We start from the raw sequence: 23,141 nt of genomic DNA, 5'->3' as shown, positions 1-23,141 counted from the left end.
AATCCGTTCCAGAAGTCCGTTTGACTTCCAAAACATTTGGAAACCAAGGCGTGGCTTCCAATTGGTTGCAGGAAGCTCCTGCAGCCAATCGGAAGCCGCCGAAGTCGCGCTGGACGTTCGGGTTCCAAAAGACAGTTGCAAACCGGAACACTTACTTCTGAGCTTGCGGCGTTTGGGAGCCAAAATGTACGAGTGCCAAGGCGTTTGGCTTCCAAGGTATGACTGTATTCTATATCCTGTATAAACTATTGCAGCTGCAAGGCTCATATGACACAATGCTTCTTTTTCTCGAAGGGCTATCCCATCAGGATAAGACCGTTTTAAAAAAGGTTGAGCTGGTGTGGTAGCTAAAAGTGTTGGACTGGGACCTGGGAGTCGAGGGTTCAAATCTCCACTTAGCCACAAGGCTCGCTGCTAATAATAATAATAATAATAATAATAATAATAATAATAATAATAATATATTATTTGTACCCCGCCCATGTGGCTGGGTTTCCCCAGCCACTCTGGGCGGCTTCCACAGAGACCAAAAATACACTAAAATGTCACAAATTAAAAACTTCCCTGAACAGGGCTGCCTTAAGATGTCTTCTGAATGTCAGGTAGTTGTTTATTGCTTTGACATCTGATGGGAGGGCGTTCCACAGGGCAGGCGCCACTACCGAGAAGGCCCTCTGCCTGGTTCCCTGTAGCTTTGCTTCTCGCAGTGAGAGAACCGCCAGAAGGCCCTCGGCGCTGGACCTCAGTGTCCAGGCTGAACGATGGGGGTGGAGACACTCCTTTAGGTATACAGGACTGAGGTCGTTTAGGGCTTTAAAGGTCAGCACCAACACTTTGAATTGTGCTCGGAAACGTACTGGGAGCCAATGTAGGTCTTTCAAGACCGGTGTTATGTGGTCTCGGCAGCTACCCCCAGTCACCAGTCTAGCTGTCGCATTCTGGATTAGTTGTAGTTTCCGGGTCACCTTCAAAGGTAGCCCCACGTAGAGCGCATTGCAGTAGTCCAAGCGGTAGATAACTAGAGCATGCACCACTCTGGCGAGACAGTCTGCGGGCAGGTAGGGTCTCAGCCTGCGTACCAGGTGGAGTTGGTAGACAGCCGCCCTGGACACAGAATTAACCTGTGCCTCCATGGACAGCTGTGAGTCCAAAATGACTCCCAGGCTGCGCACCTGGTCCTTCAGTGGCACAGTTACCCCATTCAGGACCAGGGAGTCCTCCACACCTGTTCGCCCCCTGTCCCCCCAAACAGTACTTCTGTCTTGTCAGGATTTAACCTCAATCCATTAGCCGCCATCCATCCTCCAACCGCCTCACTAGCTGCCTTTACTGCCTCATCAGGAGTTTAAAGTTGGGTCTGTGGCCACATTAACACAAAAGATGGTTGAACTGCTGGGTTAGTCGGGCATGATTGACACCAGTCGTCAACAAGACACTTGAAACTTAGCTGAAACATTCTCTCTTTTTTTAATAAAATAAGTTATAGTAAATCTTTAAATTAAAATACTTTGCCTCTAGGCTCAGAAACGCTCCCGAGCGCGTAAAAAAAGGCAGCAAGCATCTCTCGCCATCCTCTCCACTTCCAAAAAAATATGCTCTCAGCCAGGGCCTCTGGTGGAAGATGAGTAAGAAAAAACTATGGTGCAGTGCGATAGTCTCTTTGCAAATGTTTGGGGGACATATTTTGGGGGTTAAGGTGCAGTGCAGATGCCTCTTTCCCTCCAGAGTGGTTCCTTTACAAAAGAGGAGCTTGCTACGAGTCCAGGAGGTCTTCCTCGTCACTCCAGTCAGGAGGTGCATCTGTGCCAAAGTATCGGTCTCCAAAATTTCCTAGAGGGAGGCAGGAGGGAACGGGAATTAGGAAGGGCTACGAGAAACCCTTGTGCACGTAGGAAGTACGCTGAGCTGTGTCTGTGCTATTCAGAGATGTGCCCGGAACGTTCCCGTCTGGCAAAAACCCCAAAATCCTTCTGCTAGATTCTCATTCTTGCAACCCGTTTCATGCGCGTTCAGCAAATCCTAGAGATTTGCCACCTTCACGGCTCGAGGTGCTTGAAGCCTTCTCAGGTGTTAAATCTGGCAGTGGAGACTCTCTTGGGTATTTCCACCATCATCAGAAGTGTGGGGAAAGCTGGCCAGGGAGAGGGCTTTCCCTGAGGCAGACCCTAAATTGTGGAACTCCCCACAGAGATGTATCTCCATTGTCTGGCTTTTGTCATATGCTGAAAAGAAGTTTGCTTTGTGGGACCCACTGGTTTGCCCTGGTTGGAATTATTTTTCTTGTTTTTACAACTATTATTACTATTATTATTACATTTCTATGCCACCCATCTGACTGGGTTACCTCAGCCACTCTGGGTGGCTTCCAACAACTGTAAGACCGCAGTAAAACATCAAACATTTAAAAACTTTCCTATACAGGGCTGCCTTCAGATGCCTTATTCCAGGCATAGGCAAACTCGGCCCTCCAGATGTTTTGGGACTACAACTCCCATCATCCCTAGCTAACAGGACCAGTGGTCAGGGATGATGGGAACTGTAGTCTCAAAACATCTGGAGGGCTAAGTTTGCCTATGCCTGCCTTATTCAAACTGTCTGCAGCTAGGGGAAAAACCACAATGCCAAGAAACGACCCCTTATTTTCTGCATCAATGGTGGTGGTTAGGAATTATACTTTTGCTTGCAAGCAGCTGTGAGCCATGAGAGAATGAAAAACTCAAAAGCTTTTCCAGGGATCCGACAACCGTAAGAACATAGGGAAGAGCTGGCTGCTGGATCAGGCCAATGGCCACTCCAGTCCAGCATCCTGTTCTCGCAGTGGAAACACACAATTGGGATCTGAGCATAAGAGAAACTCTCCCCTCTTGAGTTTTCCAGTAACGGGCATTCAGAAGCTTTGCTGGCTCAAGACCAGGGGCAGGACCTCCTAACCCTGGCCACTCACCAATACCAGGGATGATGCGGAAGAGGTCGTTCACTTTCTTGTCCACGGCGGTCGTGATGATCTTCACCTGCGGGAAGGCGTAAGCGACAGAGTGGACGCCCATCTCGGCCATCAGCAGGGAGAGGAGGAATATCTTGTCCTCTGGGACGTCGTGGTCCTAAGAGAAAGAAGAGGGTTTCGGCCATTTAGTTTCACTCCCCAGCTTGCCCGTTGGCCCTCTGGGTGTTACGGAACTACAACTCCCAACAACCCTTGTCACTGGCTGTGCCTGCTAGGGCTGGTGGGAATTATAGTTCAGCAACATCTGGTTTTCCCACACCCAGCTTATGCTTCCGGCGAACGGTGAGATGAAATATTCAGCATTGTTCCCTTCATTTCTAATGTTCAGAGGGGAGTGCTGTTACCTCTTCCCTTCCCTCCCAACAGCCTCTTTCCTTCCCTCCAAACAGCCTCTTCCCTTCCCTCCCTACAGCCTCTTTCCCTCCCTCCCAACAGCCTCTTCCCCTCCCTCCCAACAGCCTCTTTCCCTCCCTCCCAACAGCCTCTTTCCCTCCCTCCCAACAACCTCTTCCCTTCCCTCCCAACAGCCTCTTCCCTTCCCTCCCAACAGCCTCTTCCCTTCCCTCCCAACAGCCTCTTCCCTTCCCTCCCAACAGCCTCTTCCCTTCCCTCCCAACAGCCTCTTCCCTTCCCTCCCTACAGCCTCTTTCCCTCCCTCCCAACAGCCTCTTCCCCTCCCTCCCAACAGCCTCTTTCCCTCCCTCCCAACAGCCTCTTTCCCTCCCTCCCAACAACCTCTTCCCTTCCCTCCCAACAGCCTCTTCCCTTCCCTCCCAACAGCCTCTTCCCTTCCCTCCCAACAGCCTCTTCCCTTCCCTCCCAACAGCCTCTTCCCTTCCCTCCCAACAGCCTCTTCCCCTCCCTCCCAACAGCCTCTTTCCCTCCCTCCCAACAGCCTCTTCCCTTCCCTCCCAACAGCCTCTTCCCTTCCCTCCCAACAGCCTCTTCCCTTCCCTCCCAACAGCCTCTTTCCCTCCCTCCCAACAGCCTCTTTCCCTCCCTCTCAACAACCTCTTTCCTTCCCTCCCAACTGCCCCTTCCCTTCCCTCCCAACAGCCTCTTTCCTTCCCTCCGAACAGCCTCTTTCCCTCCCTCCCAACAGCCTCTTTCCTTCCCTCCGAACAGCCTCTTTCCCTCCCTCCCAACAGCCTCTTTCCTTCCCTCCCAACAGCCTCTTCCCTTCCCTCCCAACTGCCTCTTCCCTTCCCTCCCAACAGCCTCTTTCTTTCTCTCCCAACTGCTAAGTCAAAGCTGTCCCACACCACCTGCCTCCCTTACCAGCAACACCCTCACAGCCATCATGGCTGCCGCTCCTGTAGAGACCGTACAGTCCATGAGGATCACGTGATCTTCACTGATGTCCTTCGGAAGCCTCAGATAATGCAGCTGGAGGAGGGAGAAGGAGGAAGGGAGCGTTCAGAGATGGCAAGCAGGGAGGGAAGTGTCCCCAGCAGGACTGCCCTGCTCATTCCTTGCATAGGGTCACTGTTGGCAACCCACATCCCCAAGACAAAAGTTGGATAGTACCATCAAGTGAGCCCAGAAGTGGATATAGACTAGGCCAGTCTTCCCCAACCTGGTGCCCTCCAGGTGTTTTGGCCAACAACTTCTGGAAAGCTCTAGGTCTTAGAAAGCTGCAAAGCATTGCATTGTTGGCAATATTAAGTTTTATTCATGCCCACTGTACACCACTGCCCATTGTGGCTGGGCTGACGGGAATTGTAGTCCAAAAGATTTGAAGGACACTCAGCTGGCAAAGGATGGACTACACAAAATGAATGGACTCCTTCAATATCCACCTGATCTCTTTGATCTAGCCGCACAGGACGTCGGGCTGGCCTGTATCTATCGCGCAACACTGCTTAAATATCTTTGTTATCACTCTGCTTCTCCATCATCAGCCCTCTTAAAGTAGGCGTGAACTATGCCGTCAAAGAACAAGACGCTGTATAATAATAATAATAATAATAATAATAATAATAGGTTGTATCAAATGCAAGTCATGCTCAGAGTAGAGCCATTGAAATTAATGGATCTGGAAAACTTAGGCACATCTGTTTCAATGGGCGCAGACCCAAAATTTAATTGGCCACAAACCACTTCTAGCTAGCCCTTGACCAAAAGGTCCCAGGACAGGTTACAAAAATATCAGAATTAACGACAGACGATGGTATCCAAATAATATCAGTGCAATGCTTGCACAACAGAACTTTCTTCCTATGTGCGCCCAGTGCCCTTCCCAAATCTGCTCTGGATGGGTTGGGGGAGCCCCTGGAACAGAATTAGGGGTGCAAGGGGGGAAGTTCTCTTGCAGGAGCACAGATCCTTGTGCTGGAAGGACACGTTAGCCGGATACCGCCCCAAACTCAGTCTCATTAAAATCATAAAATAACAAGCCACAAAACTGACCAATAACCGTATTAACAGGACCACAGTGCAGAGCAACTATGCCTTCAGTTTTGAGGGTTTGGGATACCGCCAGAGAGGTGGCCAAGTAGCTCAGGCCACTACCAAGCCCTTGCCCCATACCAGGCCTGGACATTTACCTCTGGCTCCCCTGTATACCGGTTGGTCTGGATGAGGATGGTGCCAATCCGGACATCCTTACAGACGGCCCGCAGCGCTGGCTCCATGGTCTCCCCAGCCCTCAAAATGGACACGCCAGTAATCTGGAAGACAGAGGACAAGGTGAAAGCCTGCAAGCATAATTCCTCCAGCTCTCTACTACCAGTGTGGTGTAGTGGTTAAGAGCGGTGGACTCGTAATCTGGTGAACCAGGTTCGATTCCCTGCTCCTCCACATGCGGCTACTGGGTGACCTTGGGATAGTCACACTTCTCTGAAGTCTCTCAGCCCCATTCACCTCACAGAGTGTTTGTTGTGGGGGAGGAAGGGAAAAGGAGATTGTTAGCCGCTTTGAGACTCCTTAAAGGTAAAGGGACTGCTGACTATTAGGTCCAGTCGCGGCCGACTCTGGGGTTGCGGTGCTCATCTCACTTTACTGGCCGAGGGAGCCGGCGTACAGCTTCCGGGTCATGTGGCCAGCATGACTAAGCCGCTTCTGGCGAACCAGAGCAGCGCACGGAAATGCCATTTACCTTCCCACCAGAGCAGTACCTATTTATCTACTTGCACTTTGACGTGCTTTCGAACTGCTAGGTTGACAGGAGCAGGGACCGAGCAACGGGAGCTCACCCCGCCGTGGGGATTCGAACCACTGACCTTTCAATCAGCAAGTCCTAGGCTCTGTGGTTTAACCCACAGTGCCACCCACATCCCCTTGAGACTCCTTAGGGTAGTGGTAAAGCAGGATATCAAATCCAAACTCTTCTTCCTCTTCTTCTTCTATCTCACCATTCTGCATTTCTTAGAACGTGGCTGGGCTAAGTAAAAAAAATCACCTCCAGGTGATCAGGCTGTGTCATTGTCATAAATGAATACAAAGGAGTCGCTGCCTTGTTCTCCTGTTTTCAAGCGAAGTTGTGTGGAGTTGTGTTCATGCCCGCCTTAGACAAATGATTGAGCTGGAAAAGCTCCGCTCCGTTTCAAAGTGGTGCCCAGACGGGGTTCAGTTCGAAAAGGGGTTCATCTGTAACATCGGCCAGCTCTCCTTGCAAGTTCCAAAACCTTTCCAAGTAGAAAGCTTCTTTCCTTTGAGAAGGGAGGGGGTAGTTGGTGAGGAGGTGGGCTTGCAAGAGACAGGAGAGCTCTTGCCATCCAGTTGTTAAGGGGAAATCAGACTGCAGGGCAAGCGCAATTTCCCTAGGACAGTTGTTTCCTGCCGGCAAGATTGGTACTTGGAGTTACTCTGCCTTCTACATTGAGTTGGGAGGCAGAGGAAACGGCAGTCCCGTGATCCCTGGTAAGAATTGTCAGTGCACGCTTCACCCTCTGGTAGTGTGAGTTTGTTAAGGGACATGGTTGGCGCTGTGATCTAAACCACTGAGCCTCTTGGGCTTGCCAATTGGAAGGACAGCGATTCGAATCCCCGCGAAGGGGTAAGCTTCTGTTGCTCTGTCCCAGCTCCTGCCAACCTAGCAGTTCAAAAGCACACCAGTGCAAGTAGATAAATAGGTACTGCTGCAGCAGGAAGGTAAACGGCGTTTCCATGCGCTCTGGCACTTGTCACGGTCCTCCGTGTGCCAGTAGCAGTTTAGTCCCAGAAAGCTGTCTGTGGACAAACGCCGGCTCCCTCGGCCTGAAAGCGAGATGAGCGCCGCAACCCCATAGTCACCTTTGACTGGACTTAACAGTCCAGGGGTCCTTCACCTTTTTTTAACCTAGTGTGGATTTGTGTGTGTGTTTTCTCTAAGAATACTTAATCAAACGCTGAAATCTCCCCACCGCTTCACTCCAAGCATTCTTGAGAATTATTCCTTTTTTAAAAAATCAACACCAATGTTTTTCAGGAAGACTCAGTGGGAGTTTGTCATCCCGCCCAGATGTTCTCCAATAAATTATCCCTCTTCTTCAGGATCCTGGAAAAGGAGCCTTTATTAAAGTGTTACCAAATGCATTTGAATTAAATTTTAAAATTAATTTTAAACTGAGTGAAGCTAGGCAATTAATCAATTAGAAAAAAGAATATTTTAAACAGCAGAAAACCTTTCTCTTGCTACATTATCCTCTTGCTTTCTTCAGTTGCTGGTGGGTTCTTCTCAACAGAAACTGGGCCTGTTCTTTCCTTTTGGGGTTTGTGTCAGGTTGAGTTGGGAATTCCATTCCACCCTTTGCTACAGATATGTGGGATTGTAACATGTCACATGTCTGTTTACATTCCAGCACAGATTGCTGGAGTCCCGTGAGTGGAACATCCGCTCTGTATTGCTTTTGTTTTCTCTCTCTCCGAGAAGAATGACAAGGAGAGAAGCCATGTTTTTCTTTGTCCTGATTTATGTATAATAAATGCATAGTTTAGTATAGTATCCATGCCTCGAGCCTGATCTGTTGTGTGTTTACTCTGCTGAGTAATGTGTGCTCTTGCATGCACAGTAGCATGAGTCGCAGACGCACGTTGGATGAGGATGACTGATGGATCTCCACAATGGCAAGGCTGAGAAGGGACACGATCCGGCTGGGGCCAAGCCAGCTGGCTTTCCATCCCACGGTTCCAACACTCTCCAGGTGCACCAGACTCAAGGATGCTCAGACCCAGATGTGCGCTATTTTTAGGAGAAAGCTGTCCAAAAGCTCCAAGTTATTGAAAACTACTGAATGTGCAGATATAGAAACCCAGAGGTCACTATTGTGGCACCAACAGGTGCAGGAGTGACTGTCAGCACAGCACCTGTCAAAGGCTTCAGCAAATATCCCCTCAAAACACCACAATGCAAAAAGAGAGAGTTAAGATTTGTCCCAAATAGAAGATGCCACATGCAGAAAGCTGGAACTATGAATCAAAACAGGAGCAGGTTTCACACACCCCTGGTTTTCTCCGGACTCTGCTTTGAGAATCCTCTGCCGGCGACACTTACTTGCTTCCCACTGTAATTTCGGCCTTCGTAGTCCTGCCCTTGCGGAGTCTGAACTGTGCAGGTCTGGAAAGGCAACGGCACACAGGAATTAATATGGAATTTGGGCAGGGACAGAGTCCAAGGGAGAAGTACGGAGCTCATCAGTGGCAGAAAAGCAGAATAAATTACACAAAACAAACAGACGTGTGCATTTTTAAAAAACAACTTATGCAGGCTGCAAATCCAGGTTTCCTTAGGGCAGAATGGAAGCGCCCATCCCTGAAACCATTTCTATCCAGCTCTCTTCCCAGGCCACAAAAAGGGTACAGAGAGCGGGGGTGAGGTTCTAGAGGATTTTATGAGCAAGGAAGGTCACTTTTGGGGCATAATTAAGTTTAGCCTGATATTGCTTCTTTAAACTGTGTTCAGCGAAAGAAGAAAACTCATCTCTGGACTTGAACGCCACTCCTTTTGTGGCATCACCTGCCCTTGAAATTTTTTCTTAGATTTAGGGCTGAACGGAACTTTTTCCAGGTCCACCTTCTAGCTTGAAATCCATGATTTCAGGTGGGGCAAACCTCATTCCCCAAAACCCCCCAACTCTGCTTTTCTCATAGCTGTTTAACACTATTCACAAATCACCTCCCTGCCTCGCAATCTGGTGCCAAATCAGTCATTTCCCCTCTGTATTTCACTCAAGTGATCCCAAGCCATTGGAGATTATGCACCGGAGGCAACATTGCAATAGAATGCAACCAATCAGATTTGGCGGCCGGCACCTGTTACTTAAGGGCAGATGGGCGCCATTTTGAGCGAGGGCAATACCACTTATAGAGGTCACATGGGTGATCCCCACCAATCAAGAGGATGCAAAATGAGCACGCTGCCTGCTTCCTCCCAATGATTCTGCGACAAATCACCCAAAGACACAGGATCCTCTTTCAAAAGAGTCCTGATCCCTTTCAGTTCAGCCATGATTTGGAACAGGGGTCAGCAGACTTTTTCAGTAGGGGGCCGGTCCACTGTCCCTCAGACCTTGTGGGGGGCCGGACTATATTTTTTTGGGGTGGGGGGAATGAACGAATTCCTATGCCCCACAAATAACCCAGAGATGCATTTTAAATAAAAGGACACATTCTACTCATGTAAAACCACGCTGATTCCCGGACTGTCCGCAGGCCGGATTTAGAAGGCGATTGGGCCAGATCCTGCCTCCAGGACTTAGTTTGCCTACCCGTGGTTTGGAAGAACACTTAGATCACCCTACCTGGAAAGGCAGGAAGGACAGTGCATGCTCAATCAGAAGACGCATCAGCCGTTTGGAGTAGAAGATAAACTCATCCCGACTTGTCTCCTTGTCCCTGAAAGGGTAACGAAGAGGAGAGAAGGAAGGCATTAGGTTCATAGAATTATAAAAGTTGGAAGGGACCCAAGGGCCATCTAGTTCAACCGCCTGCGATGCTGTAATCTCAGCTAAAGCATCCATGACAAATGGCCACCCAACTTCTGCTTAAAAACCTCCAAGGAAGCAGAGTCCACAACCTCCCGAGGGAGACGGTTCCCCTGTCAAACTGCTCTTACTGTCAGAAAGTTCTTCCTGATGTTTTGTCAAACTCTCCTTTCTTGTCACTTGTGTGGCAGAGCACAGGAAAGGGGGGGTCTGGAGGCGGATGCTCAACAGGCAACAGTTTGCTTCCTGCTCTCAATGGAGTAAGCGGCTCACCAGGAGCTCTCCGTGGTGCTGAAAAGAACTTAGAACAAGGCACCCAACTCACCGGATGATTGTGTGCATGCCTTTCACTTGCGGGGTGTTCTTCAGCACACTGAGAGTCTTGGGGAGAGGGTGGCATTGGTGGGCAGAGGCCAGTGCTGCCCTGAAGACAAAGAGGAGAATTAAAGTCAAGTTAAAGGCTTCTTGGGGAAGTCCTGCTTCCTCCCCCAGCCAGAGAAGAGAAACCACCCCAAAGATCCCATGGCTTTCCTCATCCGAACAAACCACACAGACCTTTTGCCATGGCTAAAACGCCCCATGGACAGGCTCAATGGGGAAGGGAATCTTGTGGGATGTAAAACTGCAGTCCAGTACAACATTCGTACAGTGGACATGTTAGGGGATGTTTTGTACCACTCAGGAGAAGACTTCCTGTTTCCTCCTGAGCTGGGACAGACTTCCAGTGTATGTGACTTGAAGAGGGGGTGGTCTGTTGTACTAGCATGGAGGACCACACGGCCTCCATGTTCTGATCAGTGTGTGTTCTCCATTTTGTATGTTGCTGTGTGTTTGGAGAAGTGACTGCTTAGTTGCAGTCACTTGGGACTAACCTATTTATGGAATACAGTGGTACCTCTGGTTGCGAACGGGATCTGTTCCAGAGGCCCATTCGCAACATGAAAAGAGCACAACCCGCAGTGGTGCATATACGCATGCGTGGGTTGCGATTTGCCACTTCTGTGCATGTGTGTGACGTCATTTTGCGCTTATGTGCATGCGCGAGCGGCGAAACCCAGAAATAACCCTTTCCGGTACTTCCAGGTCGCCGCAGGACGTAACCTGAAAGAATGTAGCATGAAGCGGACGTAACATGAGGTATGACTGGACAGTGGTACCTCGGGTTAAGAACTTAATTCGTTCCGGAGGTCCGTTCTTAACCTGAAGCACCACTTTAGCTAATGGGGCCTCCTGCTGCCGCCGCGCCGCCGGAGCACGATTTCTGTTCTCATCCTGAAGCAAAGTTCTTAACCCGAGGTACTATTTCTGGGTTAGCGGAGTCTGTAACCTGAAGCATATGTAACCTGAAGCGTATGTAACCCGAGGTACCAATGTAGTTCTAGTTGTTATGTAACCTAAGCCTGCCTTCAGGGACATGTCTGTGAACCTGAATGGATCTGTGAGTAAAGTACTTTTATATTAACGTTAATCAGATTCTTGTTGTCAGGGAATCAGGAGCAGGAGCACTGGGGAGAGAGGATTGGGAGAGCGAAGGGGAAGAATCCGAGGGCAGCGTAGGGGAGTATGACAGTGGCCCGAGAGATTCCATGAGCTTCTCCAGCGAATCAGAAGATTCCCAGAAGGGGGCGCCGATGGTCAGGGCAAGGGGGGTCCCAGGGGGGACGCACCAGAAACAAGGAGCCAGAGGGGAACCCCAAAGCAGCAGTGGAGGATCAGGACCAGTTTCCCCACCAGAGCGTAGTGGGGGGGAGGAGTCACATGTGTCAGGAGCAGTGTCTCCTCCAGAGAGGGAGTCAGGGCTGACCACACCTCCAACGGAGGGGAGGTCAGTTGCAGCTAGCCCCCCCGATGGGGGAAGCAGTGACAGCAGCAGTGGAACGGTCAGGAGGAAAGCTGCTGGCTGGGCGCGCGCGCCAAGTTCAAATGTGCAGGCGCGCGGAACAGCAGGAGACCCGGATGGGGAACCAGCTCCTAAAGCCCGCCGGAGGGAGGGAGAAGGCTCAGGGGAATCAGCGGGAGAAGAGGCTAGAAAGGGCGGAACCCCGGCGGGCAGGCGGACCCAGAGGAGGAAGGAGCAGCGGAGAAGGTGGAGCAAGGCTAGACTATTAAATTGGTGTCAAGGGGGAGGAGACTCAGACGGAGCATCAGTGGTCTGAGACTTTGGACGTGGGGCTGCGCGCTGCGGCTCTGGAAGTGAAACTGAACTTCAATAAAGACTTTTATACTTAACAACGAAGCAGCGTTGGTCCTTAGTGAGCTGGGACCTAGGGTAGCTCTGACAGTATGCTCCGTCCCCTTTAAAAACCTCGCAGCGTGAGTTGGTGCAGCGAGGGGCAAGACTTGGTGTTTTGCAAGCTCACGAAGATAGGCAAAGATGGCTACAGAGAGCCAGGTGAAAGAACTGCAAGAAGCAGTGACGACGCTTTACGCAGAAGTAGCAGCATCCAGGAAAAGAGAAGAAGAAGCAGTAGCGCTCTGCCGGGATCTGCAGGCAAGGTGGGACCGTTGGGGGAAAGAGGGGCTGCCAGGACCCAAACCGGAGGGAGTTGGCCTCGGGAAGAGGGGGGGCAGCCTAGTAGCCCACTTCGATGGGAACCTGCAGCAATACCCTAACTTCAGAGCTGACGTGGTTTACGCGCTCAATTTGCTTCGGAAGGACTTTAGAGATGAGGAAGAGAAAGTGGGCTTCATAATCACTCATTTGCATGGGGAAGCAAAAGCGTGGCTGCGGAATTTGTGGCGCGAAGAAGACCCCGCCCTCAAAGATTCCGATGCATTTATCAAAGCTATGGACGCTTGCTTTAAATCTACGGTAGATGTAGATGTTGCTCGGAGGGAAATGCATGGGCTACAGCAAGGGAAAGCGACGGTGAGACAATATCACTCACGCTTTTTTGCCTTATTGAACGTGCTGGGCTGGGAGAAGGACTCTATTGCTGTCAGAGACCTGTTCTGGGAGGGGCTAAGTGGAGAGGTGAAAGATGAGCTGGCAAGAGGGGAACGACCGCAAAGTACCCAAGAAGTTGCCCAAAGAGCGTTGGCGATTGGTGTGCGCCTGGAAGGACGCCCTTGGAGCAGGGAGGAAGGACGTAAGGCAAGCAGCCCAGCCAGGGCAACCCCTTTCTTTCCCAGAGAGGCGGGGCGGGCGCTGTCCATGCCTCCTTTGGGGAGGGGAGAAGAGCCGATGGAGATTGGTGGTGCCAGGGCTCAGACTGCCAGCAGAGCCCAAACACCGGGAGCAGTCAAGGCGAAGGCTCCTAGAGGGACCAGGAAGTGCTACATCTGCGACAGTGCTCAGCACATGGCCAAAGAGTGTCCCCAGAGGCTCCAGAAGCACACTGCAGCCTCAGCAACAGTAAAGGGAACAAGTCAGCAGCCGAAGCAGCCGCAGGGGGAAGAAGACGCCTGGTTGGAAACAGAGCCACTGGGGCCCAACCAGGCAAGTCAGTGAAGCAGTCCCCAGAGATTTTACAGCCCACAGACCCCCTCCCACCCAAACCAGTGGTGCAACTCACCGCATCGCTCCAGTTGCCCACTGGGCACACCAGGCAAGTACCAATAACCATTGACTCTGGGAGCAACGCAGACTTTATAGGAGTGGACTTTATCAAGCAACATCGCATAGCACTCATGCCAGCCACGATGCCCCTAAACGTCGTCACGGTCGATGGCAGGAAGCTACTTGGAGGAGAGGTGGTACAGCAAACACCACCGATGGTGATGCATATTGGAAACCACCGCGAAGTCATCAGCTTCAACGTCACCCACCTGTCAGACACGCCCATAGTGTTGGGTATGAGTTGGCTGGATAGGCACAGCCCGGCATTAGCATGGTACCAGCGGCAATTGACCTTCTGCTCCTCCTACTGCGCAGAACACTGCATCCAGACCCGCCAGGAGGAGGAGGGGCAAGAGGATGAACCGCAGTTACACCTAGGCATGGTGCAAGCGGTACCCAACAAGTACAAGGAGTTTTTGGAGGTCTTCTGCGAGAGGGAAGCGGATAACCTGCCTCCCCACAGGCCTTACGACTGCAAGATTGACCTCCTGCCGGGAGCGACGCTGCCGACTGGGAAACTGTATTCCATGTCTGAAGACGAACTGCAAGAACTCAGGGAGTTCATAGATCACAACTTGAAGCGGGGGTTCATCCAAGAATCTAAAGCAGTGGGGGGCAGTCCCGTGTTTTTCGTGAAGAAGAAGGACACGCCCCAACGCAGGCTCATAGTTGATTATAGGCTCATAAATTCCAAAACAAAGCCCGCAGCATTCCCCATGCCCAAGATCGACGACCTGCTCGCGACGGTGAGGAAGGGACGGATCTTCACCAAGTTGGATCTACGAGGGGCGTACAACCTTATACGCATGCGGGAGGGCGATGAGTGGAAGACAGCCATGTTTACACCTTTAGGCACCTATGAATATCGCGTAATGCCTTTTGGTCTGCAAAATGGCTCCCATACCTTCCAAGCTTTCATGCATCACGTGTTAGCGGGACTCCTCTACAAGAAGTGCGTTTGCTTCCTGGACGACATCCTGGTCTTCTCGGAATCGCAGGAGGTTCACGAGAGGGACGTCAAGGAGGTCCTGCAGAGGCTACGGGAGCACAGACTTTACGCCAAACTAGAGAAGTGCCAGTTCGACATGACGGAGGTGGATTTCCTGGGCTACAAGCTGTCCGACAAGGGACTCGCCATGGACAGCACCAAGGTCCGCGCGGTGTTGGACTGGAAGAGCCCGCGCAATCGGAAGGAGGTCCAGAAGTTCGTCGGCTTCGCCAACTTTTATCGCAAGTTCATCAAAGGGTTCGCGAAGGAGACGGCGGCCATCACGGACACCCTCAGCTCCAAGAAGAAGAAGTTCACCTGGACGGACCAGGCGGAGCAGTCCTTTCGGAGACTCAAGCGTCTCTTCGCGTCCGAAGAACAGCTGCTACATGTAAACCCCAGCAGACCAATGAGGGTTGAGACGGACGCCTCGGACAGAGCGGTGGGGGCCGTCCTGTTGCAGCAAGATCCGCAAGGGGAATGGAGGCCGTGCGCATTCTACTCCAGGAAACTCAGCAAGGCGGAACAGAACTACACCATCTGGGACAGGGAGTTGCTGGCCATTCATGCAGCTTTCAAGGCGTGGCGGCACTTCCTCGTCGGAGCCAGACACACAGTGCAAGTCTGCACGGACCATAAGAACCTGGAGTACTGGCGCACGGCGCGGTTCCTGAACCAGAGACACATTCGCTGGGCGGAGTTCTTTGCGGATTTCGATTTCCGGATAGAATACATCCCGGGAGACAACAACGTCATGGCAGATGCACTATCCAGGAAGCCGCAGTATCTCGAGGAAGCGGCGCCGGTGGCGGCCAAGCACATTTTCGCACCGAAAGCGTGGGCGTGCGCTTCAGCTGCCGTGGACCTGGACGCGGTGCGTCGAGCGCTGCAGACGGATTCGTTCGCACAATCCAAGATGGAGGAGGTGCGAAAAGGCACAGCGAAGGACGACGAGTTCCAGATACAAGACGGACTGCTCATCCGCAGAGGGGCTCTCTACGTGCCCGGAGACGACCTCCGCGCGAAAGTCTTGCAGCAGCTACACGACGTGCCCAGCGCTGGGCACTTCGGCAAGGACAAGACGGCGGAATTAGTAACCAGAGACTTTTGGTGGCCCAAGGTGAGGGGAGAAGTCGCGGATTACGTCTCCAGGTGTGACACCTGCCAAAGGGCCAAGCCAGTACACAGGAAGCCGGCGGGTCTACTAGAACCCCTGCAGACGCCGCTCGAACCGTGGGAGAAAGTGGCCCTGGACTTTGTCACAGATCTGCCCAGCTCGCGAGGCAAAACAGCGGTGCTCGTGGTCGTAGACATGTTCACCAAGATGGCGCACTTTATTCCGTGCGCGAAGGTGGCCACAGCGGAACAGACCGCCAAGCTGTTCATAGACCACGTGTTCAAAGCTCACGGCCTGCCACGGTCCATCCTGTCCGACCGGGGTCGCCAATTCATCTCGAGCTTCTGGCAGAAGCTGCTGGGCATCCTGAACGTCAAAATCAACTTAGCGTCGGCACGACACCCGCAGACCAACGGACAAGCGGAGAGGGTCAACGCCATCATGCAGCAGTACCTGCGATGCTACGCCAATCAACAACCCTCGACCTGGGTGGACTACCTACCGCTGGCCGAGTTTGCCTACAACAACACGAAGCACGGGTCTACAGGAGTGACACCGTTCTTCGCCAATAATGGGCGGCATCCCAGAACTTTCCCGGGGTTAGAGACGAAGGGGGAGGGGGAGCCAAGGGGAGCAGAGCACTTAGCAGCAGAGTTACAGGAGGTCCACGAGCAACTCCGCAGGCAATTGGAACTGGCGAAACACGCCTACAAAATGCAGGCAGACAAGCACAGGAGGGTCGGGGAGGACATCCGGGTGGGGGACTGGGTCTGGTTAGCAGCCCAGGCAGTGCCGGCCAGGACGCTAGCTAAGAGGAAGCTCAAGCACAAGCAGCTGGGACCTTACCAGGTCGCGGCGCAAATCAATCCAGTGGCCTTCCGGTTGACACTCCCGGAGGGCTCCAGAATGCACCCAGTCTTTCATAGGTCAGTGCTCACGCCCTACAGGGAACCCCACAGGTTTCAGGCGACAGGGAACGCGCCAGACCCACTTAACGAATCTCCGAAGAGGGAGGGGTCACGGAGGGCGACGCCACTCAACGAGGTCACGGAGATTTTGGACTCGAGGTGGGGGGAAGAGGGGGTGGAATACCTCCTCGCCAGGGAAGGTACCCCAGCCAGCGCTAACAGGTGGGTACCGTGCTATGCCGTGGAGGAGCACTATCTTAAAGACGAGTTCCATGCACTCTTCCCACACAGACCTATGCCGGCAGAGTATTTCGACGACTGGCTCTTCACACCCACTCTGTCAGCCAGTACGTTCCAGGGTTTTTCATCAGCTGAAGAGACGACGCCGGACACTAGCTCCTCGGAGGGGTCTCTCTCGGGGTTTGCCACAGACCGCTCCTATTGGTGGGACACTCAACCGGAGGTGGGGTGGCGCAGGGAGTTGCTGCGGGGACCTTTGCAAGCAGTCTCACCAGAGGTACCCGGGGGAGGGGAGGACATGGACGTGTTGGGGGAGGATCCTGGATTCGAGCACATCAGCAGAGAGATGGAAGCAGAGGAAATCGACGTCGACGAGCCAGTTGCGGTTGGGCCGGATGCAGTGGACCGGCTACACACCAGGGGGGAAGAATGGTATCCCGCACTCACACCCACTGGACTGGAGCACCCGGAACCCACACCCGAAGAGGGGGAGGGGGGAAGGGGGGGCTTCGAGGGGGGGATGGATGTCAGGGAATCAGGAGCAGGAGCACTGGGGAGAGAGGATTGGGAGAGCGAAGGGGAAGAATCCGAGGGCAGCGTAGGGGAGTATGACAGTGGCCCGAGAGATTCCATGAGCTTCTCCAGCGAATCAGAAGATTCCCAGAAGGGGGCGCCGATGGTCAGGGCAAGGGGGGTCCCAGGGGGGACGCACCAGAAACAAGGAGCCAGAGGGGAACCCCAAAGCAGCAGTGGAGGATCAGGACCAGTTTCCCCACCAGAGCGTAGTGGGGGGGAGGAGTCACATGTGTCAGGAGCAGTGTCTCCTCCAGAGAGGGAGTCAGGGCTGACCACACCTCCAACGGAGGGGAGGTCAGTTGCAGCTAGCCCCCCCGATGGGGGAAGCAGTGACAGCAGCAGTGGAACGGTCAGGAGGAAAGCTGCTGGCTGGGCGCGCGCGCCAAGTTCAAATGTGCAGGCGCGCGGAACAGCAGGAGACCCGGATGGGGAACCAGCTCCTAAAGCCCGCCGGAGGGAGGGAGAAGGCTCAGGGGAATCAGCGGGAGAAGAGGCTAGAAAGGGCGGAACCCCGGCGGGCAGGCGGACCCAGAGGAGGAAGGAGCAGCGGAGAAGGTGGAGCAAGGCTAGACTATTAAATTGGTGTCAAGGGGGAGGAGACTCAGACGGAGCATCAGTGGTCTGAGACTTTGGACGTGGGGCTGCGCGCTGCGGCTCTGGAAGTGAAACTGAACTTCAATAAAGACTTTTATACTTAACAACGAAGCAGCGTTGGTCCTTAGTGAGCTGGGACCTAGGGTAGCTCTGACAGTATGCTCCGTCCCCTTTAAAAACCTCGCAGCGTGAGTTGGTGCAGCGAGGGGCAAGACTTGGTGTTTTGCAAGCTCACGAAGATAGGCAAAGATGGCTACAGAGAGCCAGGTGAAAGAACTGCAAGAAGCAGTGACGACGCTTTACGCAGAAGTAGCAGCATCCAGGAAAAGAGAAGAAGAAGCAGTAGCGCTCTGCCGGGATCTGCAGGCAAGGTGGGACCGTTGGGGGAAAGAGGGGCTGCCAGGACCCAAACCGGAGGGAGTTGGCCTCGGGAAGAGGGGGGGCAGCCTAGTAGCCCACTTCGATGGGAACCTGCAGCAATACCCTAACTTCAGAGCTGACGTGGTTTACGCGCTCAATTTGCTTCGGAAGGACTTTAGAGATGAGGAAGAGAAAGTGGGCTTCATAATCACTCATTTGCATGGGGAAGCAAAAGCGTGGCTGCGGAATTTGTGGCGCGAAGAAGACCCCGCCCTCAAAGATTCCGATGCATTTATCAAAGCTATGGACGCTTGCTTTAAATCTACGGTAGATGTAGATGTTGCTCGGAGGGAAATGCATGGGCTACAGCAAGGGAAAGCGACGGTGAGACAATATCACTCACGCTTTTTTGCCTTATTGAACGTGCTGGGCTGGGAGAAGGACTCTATTGCTGTCAGAGACCTGTTCTGGGAGGGGCTAAGTGGAGAGGTGAAAGATGAGCTGGCAAGAGGGGAACGACCGCAAAGTACCCAAGAAGTTGCCCAAAGAGCGTTGGCGATTGGTGTGCGCCTGGAAGGACGCCCTTGGAGCAGGGAGGAAGGACGTAAGGCAAGCAGCCCAGCCAGGGCAACCCCTTTCTTTCCCAGAGAGGCGGGGCGGGCGCTGTCCATGCCTCCTTTGGGGAGGGGAGAAGAGCCGATGGAGATTGGTGGTGCCAGGGCTCAGACTGCCAGCAGAGCCCAAACACCGGGAGCAGTCAAGGCGAAGGCTCCTAGAGGGACCAGGAAGTGCTACATCTGCGACAGTGCTCAGCACATGGCCAAAGAGTGTCCCCAGAGGCTCCAGAAGCACACTGCAGCCTCAGCAACAGTAAAGGGAACAAGTCAGCAGCCGAAGCAGCCGCAGGGGGAAGAAGACGCCTGGTTGGAAACAGAGCCACTGGGGCCCAACCAGGCAAGTCAGTGAAGCAGTCCCCAGAGATTTTACAGCCCACAGACCCCCTCCCACCCAAACCAGTGGTGCAACTCACCGCATCGCTCCAGTTGCCCACTGGGCACACCAGGCAAGTACCAATAACCATTGACTCTGGGAGCAACGCAGACTTTATAGGAGTGGACTTTATCAAGCAACATCGCATAGCACTCATGCCAGCCACGATGCCCCTAAACGTCGTCACGGTCGATGGCAGGAAGCTACTTGGAGGAGAGGTGGTACAGCAAACACCACCGATGGTGATGCATATTGGAAACCACCGCGAAGTCATCAGCTTCAACGTCACCCACCTGTCAGACACGCCCATAGTGTTGGGTATGAGTTGGCTGGATAGGCACAGCCCGGCATTAGCATGGTACCAGCGGCAATTGACCTTCTGCTCCTCCTACTGCGCAGAACACTGCATCCAGACCCGCCAGGAGGAGGAGGGGCAAGAGGATGAACCGCAGTTACACCTAGGCATGGTGCAAGCGGTACCCAACAAGTACAAGGAGTTTTTGGAGGTCTTCTGCGAGAGGGAAGCGGATAACCTGCCTCCCCACAGGCCTTACGACTGCAAGATTGACCTCCTGCCGGGAGCGACGCTGCCGACTGGGAAACTGTATTCCATGTCTGAAGACGAACTGCAAGAACTCAGGGAGTTCATAGATCACAACTTGAAGCGGGGGTTCATCCAAGAATCTAAAGCAGTGGGGGGCAGTCCCGTGTTTTTCGTGAAGAAGAAGGACACGCCCCAACGCAGGCTCATAGTTGATTATAGGCTCATAAATTCCAAAACAAAGCCCGCAGCATTCCCCATGCCCAAGATCGACGACCTGCTCGCGACGGTGAGGAAGGGACGGATCTTCACCAAGTTGGATCTACGAGGGGCGTACAACCTTATACGCATGCGGGAGGGCGATGAGTGGAAGACAGCCATGTTTACACCTTTAGGCACCTATGAATATCGCGTAATGCCTTTTGGTCTGCAAAATGGCTCCCATACCTTCCAAGCTTTCATGCATCACGTGTTAGCGGGACTCCTCTACAAGAAGTGCGTTTGCTTCCTGGACGACATCCTGGTCTTCTCGGAATCGCAGGAGGTTCACGAGAGGGACGTCAAGGAGGTCCTGCAGAGGCTACGGGAGCACAGACTTTACGCCAAACTAGAGAAGTGCCAGTTCGACATGACGGAGGTGGATTTCCTGGGCTACAAGCTGTCCGACAAGGGACTCGCCATGGACAGCACCAAGGTCCGCGCGGTGTTGGACTGGAAGAGCCCGCGCAATCGGAAGGAGGTCCAGAAGTTCGTCGGCTTCGCCAACTTTTATCGCAAGTTCATCAAAGGGTTCGCGAAGGAGACGGCGGCCATCACGGACACCCTCAGCTCCAAGAAGAAGAAGTTCACCTGGACGGACCAGGCGGAGCAGTCCTTTCGGAGACTCAAGCGTCTCTTCGCGTCCGAAGAACAGCTGCTACATGTAAACCCCAGCAGACCAATGAGGGTTGAGACGGACGCCTCGGACAGAGCGGTGGGGGCCGTCCTGTTGCAGCAAGATCCGCAAGGGGAATGGAGGCCGTGCGCATTCTACTCCAGGAAACTCAGCAAGGCGGAACAGAACTACACCATCTGGGACAGGGAGTTGCTGGCCATTCATGCAGCTTTCAAGGCGTGGCGGCACTTCCTCGTCGGAGCCAGACACACAGTGCAAGTCTGCACGGACCATAAGAACCTGGAGTACTGGCGCACGGCGCGGTTCCTGAACCAGAGACACATTCGCTGGGCGGAGTTCTTTGCGGATTTCGATTTCCGGATAGAATACATCCCGGGAGACAACAACGTCATGGCAGATGCACTATCCAGGAAGCCGCAGTATCTCGAGGAAGCGGCGCCGGTGGCGGCCAAGCACATTTTCGCACCGAAAGCGTGGGCGTGCGCTTCAGCTGCCGTGGACCTGGACGCGGTGCGTCGAGCGCTGCAGACGGATTCGTTCGCACAATCCAAGATGGAGGAGGTGCGAAAAGGCACAGCGAAGGACGACGAGTTCCAGATACAAGACGGACTGCTCATCCGCAGAGGGGCTCTCTACGTGCCCGGAGACGACCTCCGCGCGAAAGTCTTGCAGCAGCTACACGACGTGCCCAGCGCTGGGCACTTCGGCAAGGACAAGACGGCGGAATTAGTAACCAGAGACTTTTGGTGGCCCAAGGTGAGGGGAGAAGTCGCGGATTACGTCTCCAGGTGTGACACCTGCCAAAGGGCCAAGCCAGTACACAGGAAGCCGGCGGGTCTACTAGAACCCCTGCAGACGCCGCTCGAACCGTGGGAGAAAGTGGCCCTGGACTTTGTCACAGATCTGCCCAGCTCGCGAGGCAAAACAGCGGTGCTCGTGGTCGTAGACATGTTCACCAAGATGGCGCACTTTATTCCGTGCGCGAAGGTGGCCACAGCGGAACAGACCGCCAAGCTGTTCATAGACCACGTGTTCAAAGCTCACGGCCTGCCACGGTCCATCCTGTCCGACCGGGGTCGCCAATTCATCTCGAGCTTCTGGCAGAAGCTGCTGGGCATCCTGAACGTCAAAATCAACTTAGCGTCGGCACGACACCCGCAGACCAACGGACAAGCGGAGAGGGTCAACGCCATCATGCAGCAGTACCTGCGATGCTACGCCAATCAACAACCCTCGACCTGGGTGGACTACCTACCGCTGGCCGAGTTTGCCTACAACAACACGAAGCACGGGTCTACAGGAGTGACACCGTTCTTCGCCAATAATGGGCGGCATCCCAGAACTTTCCCGGGGTTAGAGACGAAGGGGGAGGGGGAGCCAAGGGGAGCAGAGCACTTAGCAGCAGAGTTACAGGAGGTCCACGAGCAACTCCGCAGGCAATTGGAACTGGCGAAACACGCCTACAAAATGCAGGCAGACAAGCACAGGAGGGTCGGGGAGGACATCCGGGTGGGGGACTGGGTCTGGTTAGCAGCCCAGGCAGTGCCGGCCAGGACGCTAGCTAAGAGGAAGCTCAAGCACAAGCAGCTGGGACCTTACCAGGTCGCGGCGCAAATCAATCCAGTGGCCTTCCGGTTGACACTCCCGGAGGGCTCCAGAATGCACCCAGTCTTTCATAGGTCAGTGCTCACGCCCTACAGGGAACCCCACAGGTTTCAGGCGACAGGGAACGCGCCAGACCCACTTAACGAATCTCCGAAGAGGGAGGGGTCACGGAGGGCGACGCCACTCAACGAGGTCACGGAGATTTTGGACTCGAGGTGGGGGGAAGAGGGGGTGGAATACCTCCTCGCCAGGGAAGGTACCCCAGCCAGCGCTAACAGGTGGGTACCGTGCTATGCCGTGGAGGAGCACTATCTTAAAGACGAGTTCCATGCACTCTTCCCACACAGACCTATGCCGGCAGAGTATTTCGACGACTGGCTCTTCACACCCACTCTGTCAGCCAGTACGTTCCAGGGTTTTTCATCAGCTGAAGAGACGACGCCGGACACCAGCTCCTCGGAGGGGTCTCTCTCGGGGTTTGCCACAGACCGCTCCTATTGGTGGGACACTCAACCGGAGGTGGGGTGGCGCAGGGAGTTGCTGCGGGGACCTTTGCAAGCAGTCTCACCAGAGGTACCCGGGGGAGGGGAGGACATGGACGTGTTGGGGGAGGATCCTGGATTCGAGCACATCAGCAGAGAGATGGAAGCAGAGGAAATCGACGTCGACGAGCCAGTTGCGGTTGGGCCGGATGCAGTGGACCGGCTACACACCAGGGGGGAAGAATGGTATCCCGCACTCACACCCACTGGACTGGAGCACCCGGAACCCACACCCGAAGAGGGGGAGGGGGGAAGGGGGGGCTTCGAGGGGGGGATGGATGTCAGGGAATCAGGAGCAGGAGCACTGGGGAGAGAGGATT

General features: G+C 53.7%; 1 protein-coding gene across 4 annotated transcripts in view; it reads right to left on the bottom strand.

Moving 5' to 3' along the window:
* Positions 1-1,448: 1,448 nt before the first annotated feature.
* The window catches only part of UCKL1 (uridine-cytidine kinase 1 like 1), a 90,719-nt gene continuing 69,026 nt past the window's right edge, over positions 1,449-23,141 (bottom strand). For all 4 annotated transcript variants that reach the window (XM_083618780.1, XM_083618779.1, XM_083618781.1 and 1 more), the window contains exons 9-15: positions 10,232-10,330; positions 9,724-9,817; positions 8,478-8,540; positions 5,551-5,673; positions 4,283-4,390; positions 2,945-3,101; positions 1,449-1,830 (exon numbers count right to left, since the gene is read on the bottom strand). In XM_083618780.1, coding sequence (XP_083474906.1) covers positions 1,754-1,830; positions 2,945-3,101; positions 4,283-4,390; positions 5,551-5,673; positions 8,478-8,540; positions 9,724-9,817; positions 10,232-10,330 — 721 coding nt within the window. In that variant the 3' untranslated portion in view covers positions 1,449-1,753. The remainder of the gene's footprint in view (positions 1,831-2,944; positions 3,102-4,282; positions 4,391-5,550; positions 5,674-8,477; positions 8,541-9,723; positions 9,818-10,231; positions 10,331-23,141) is intronic.

This window comes from Podarcis filfolensis (assembly GCF_964270895.1).
Source record: "Podarcis filfolensis genome assembly, chromosome: 6".
NCBI lineage: Eukaryota > Metazoa > Chordata > Lepidosauria > Squamata > Lacertidae > Podarcis > Podarcis filfolensis.
Note: the sequence above shows the minus strand (reverse complement) of the source record. Positions and strands in the feature narration are given on the sequence as shown.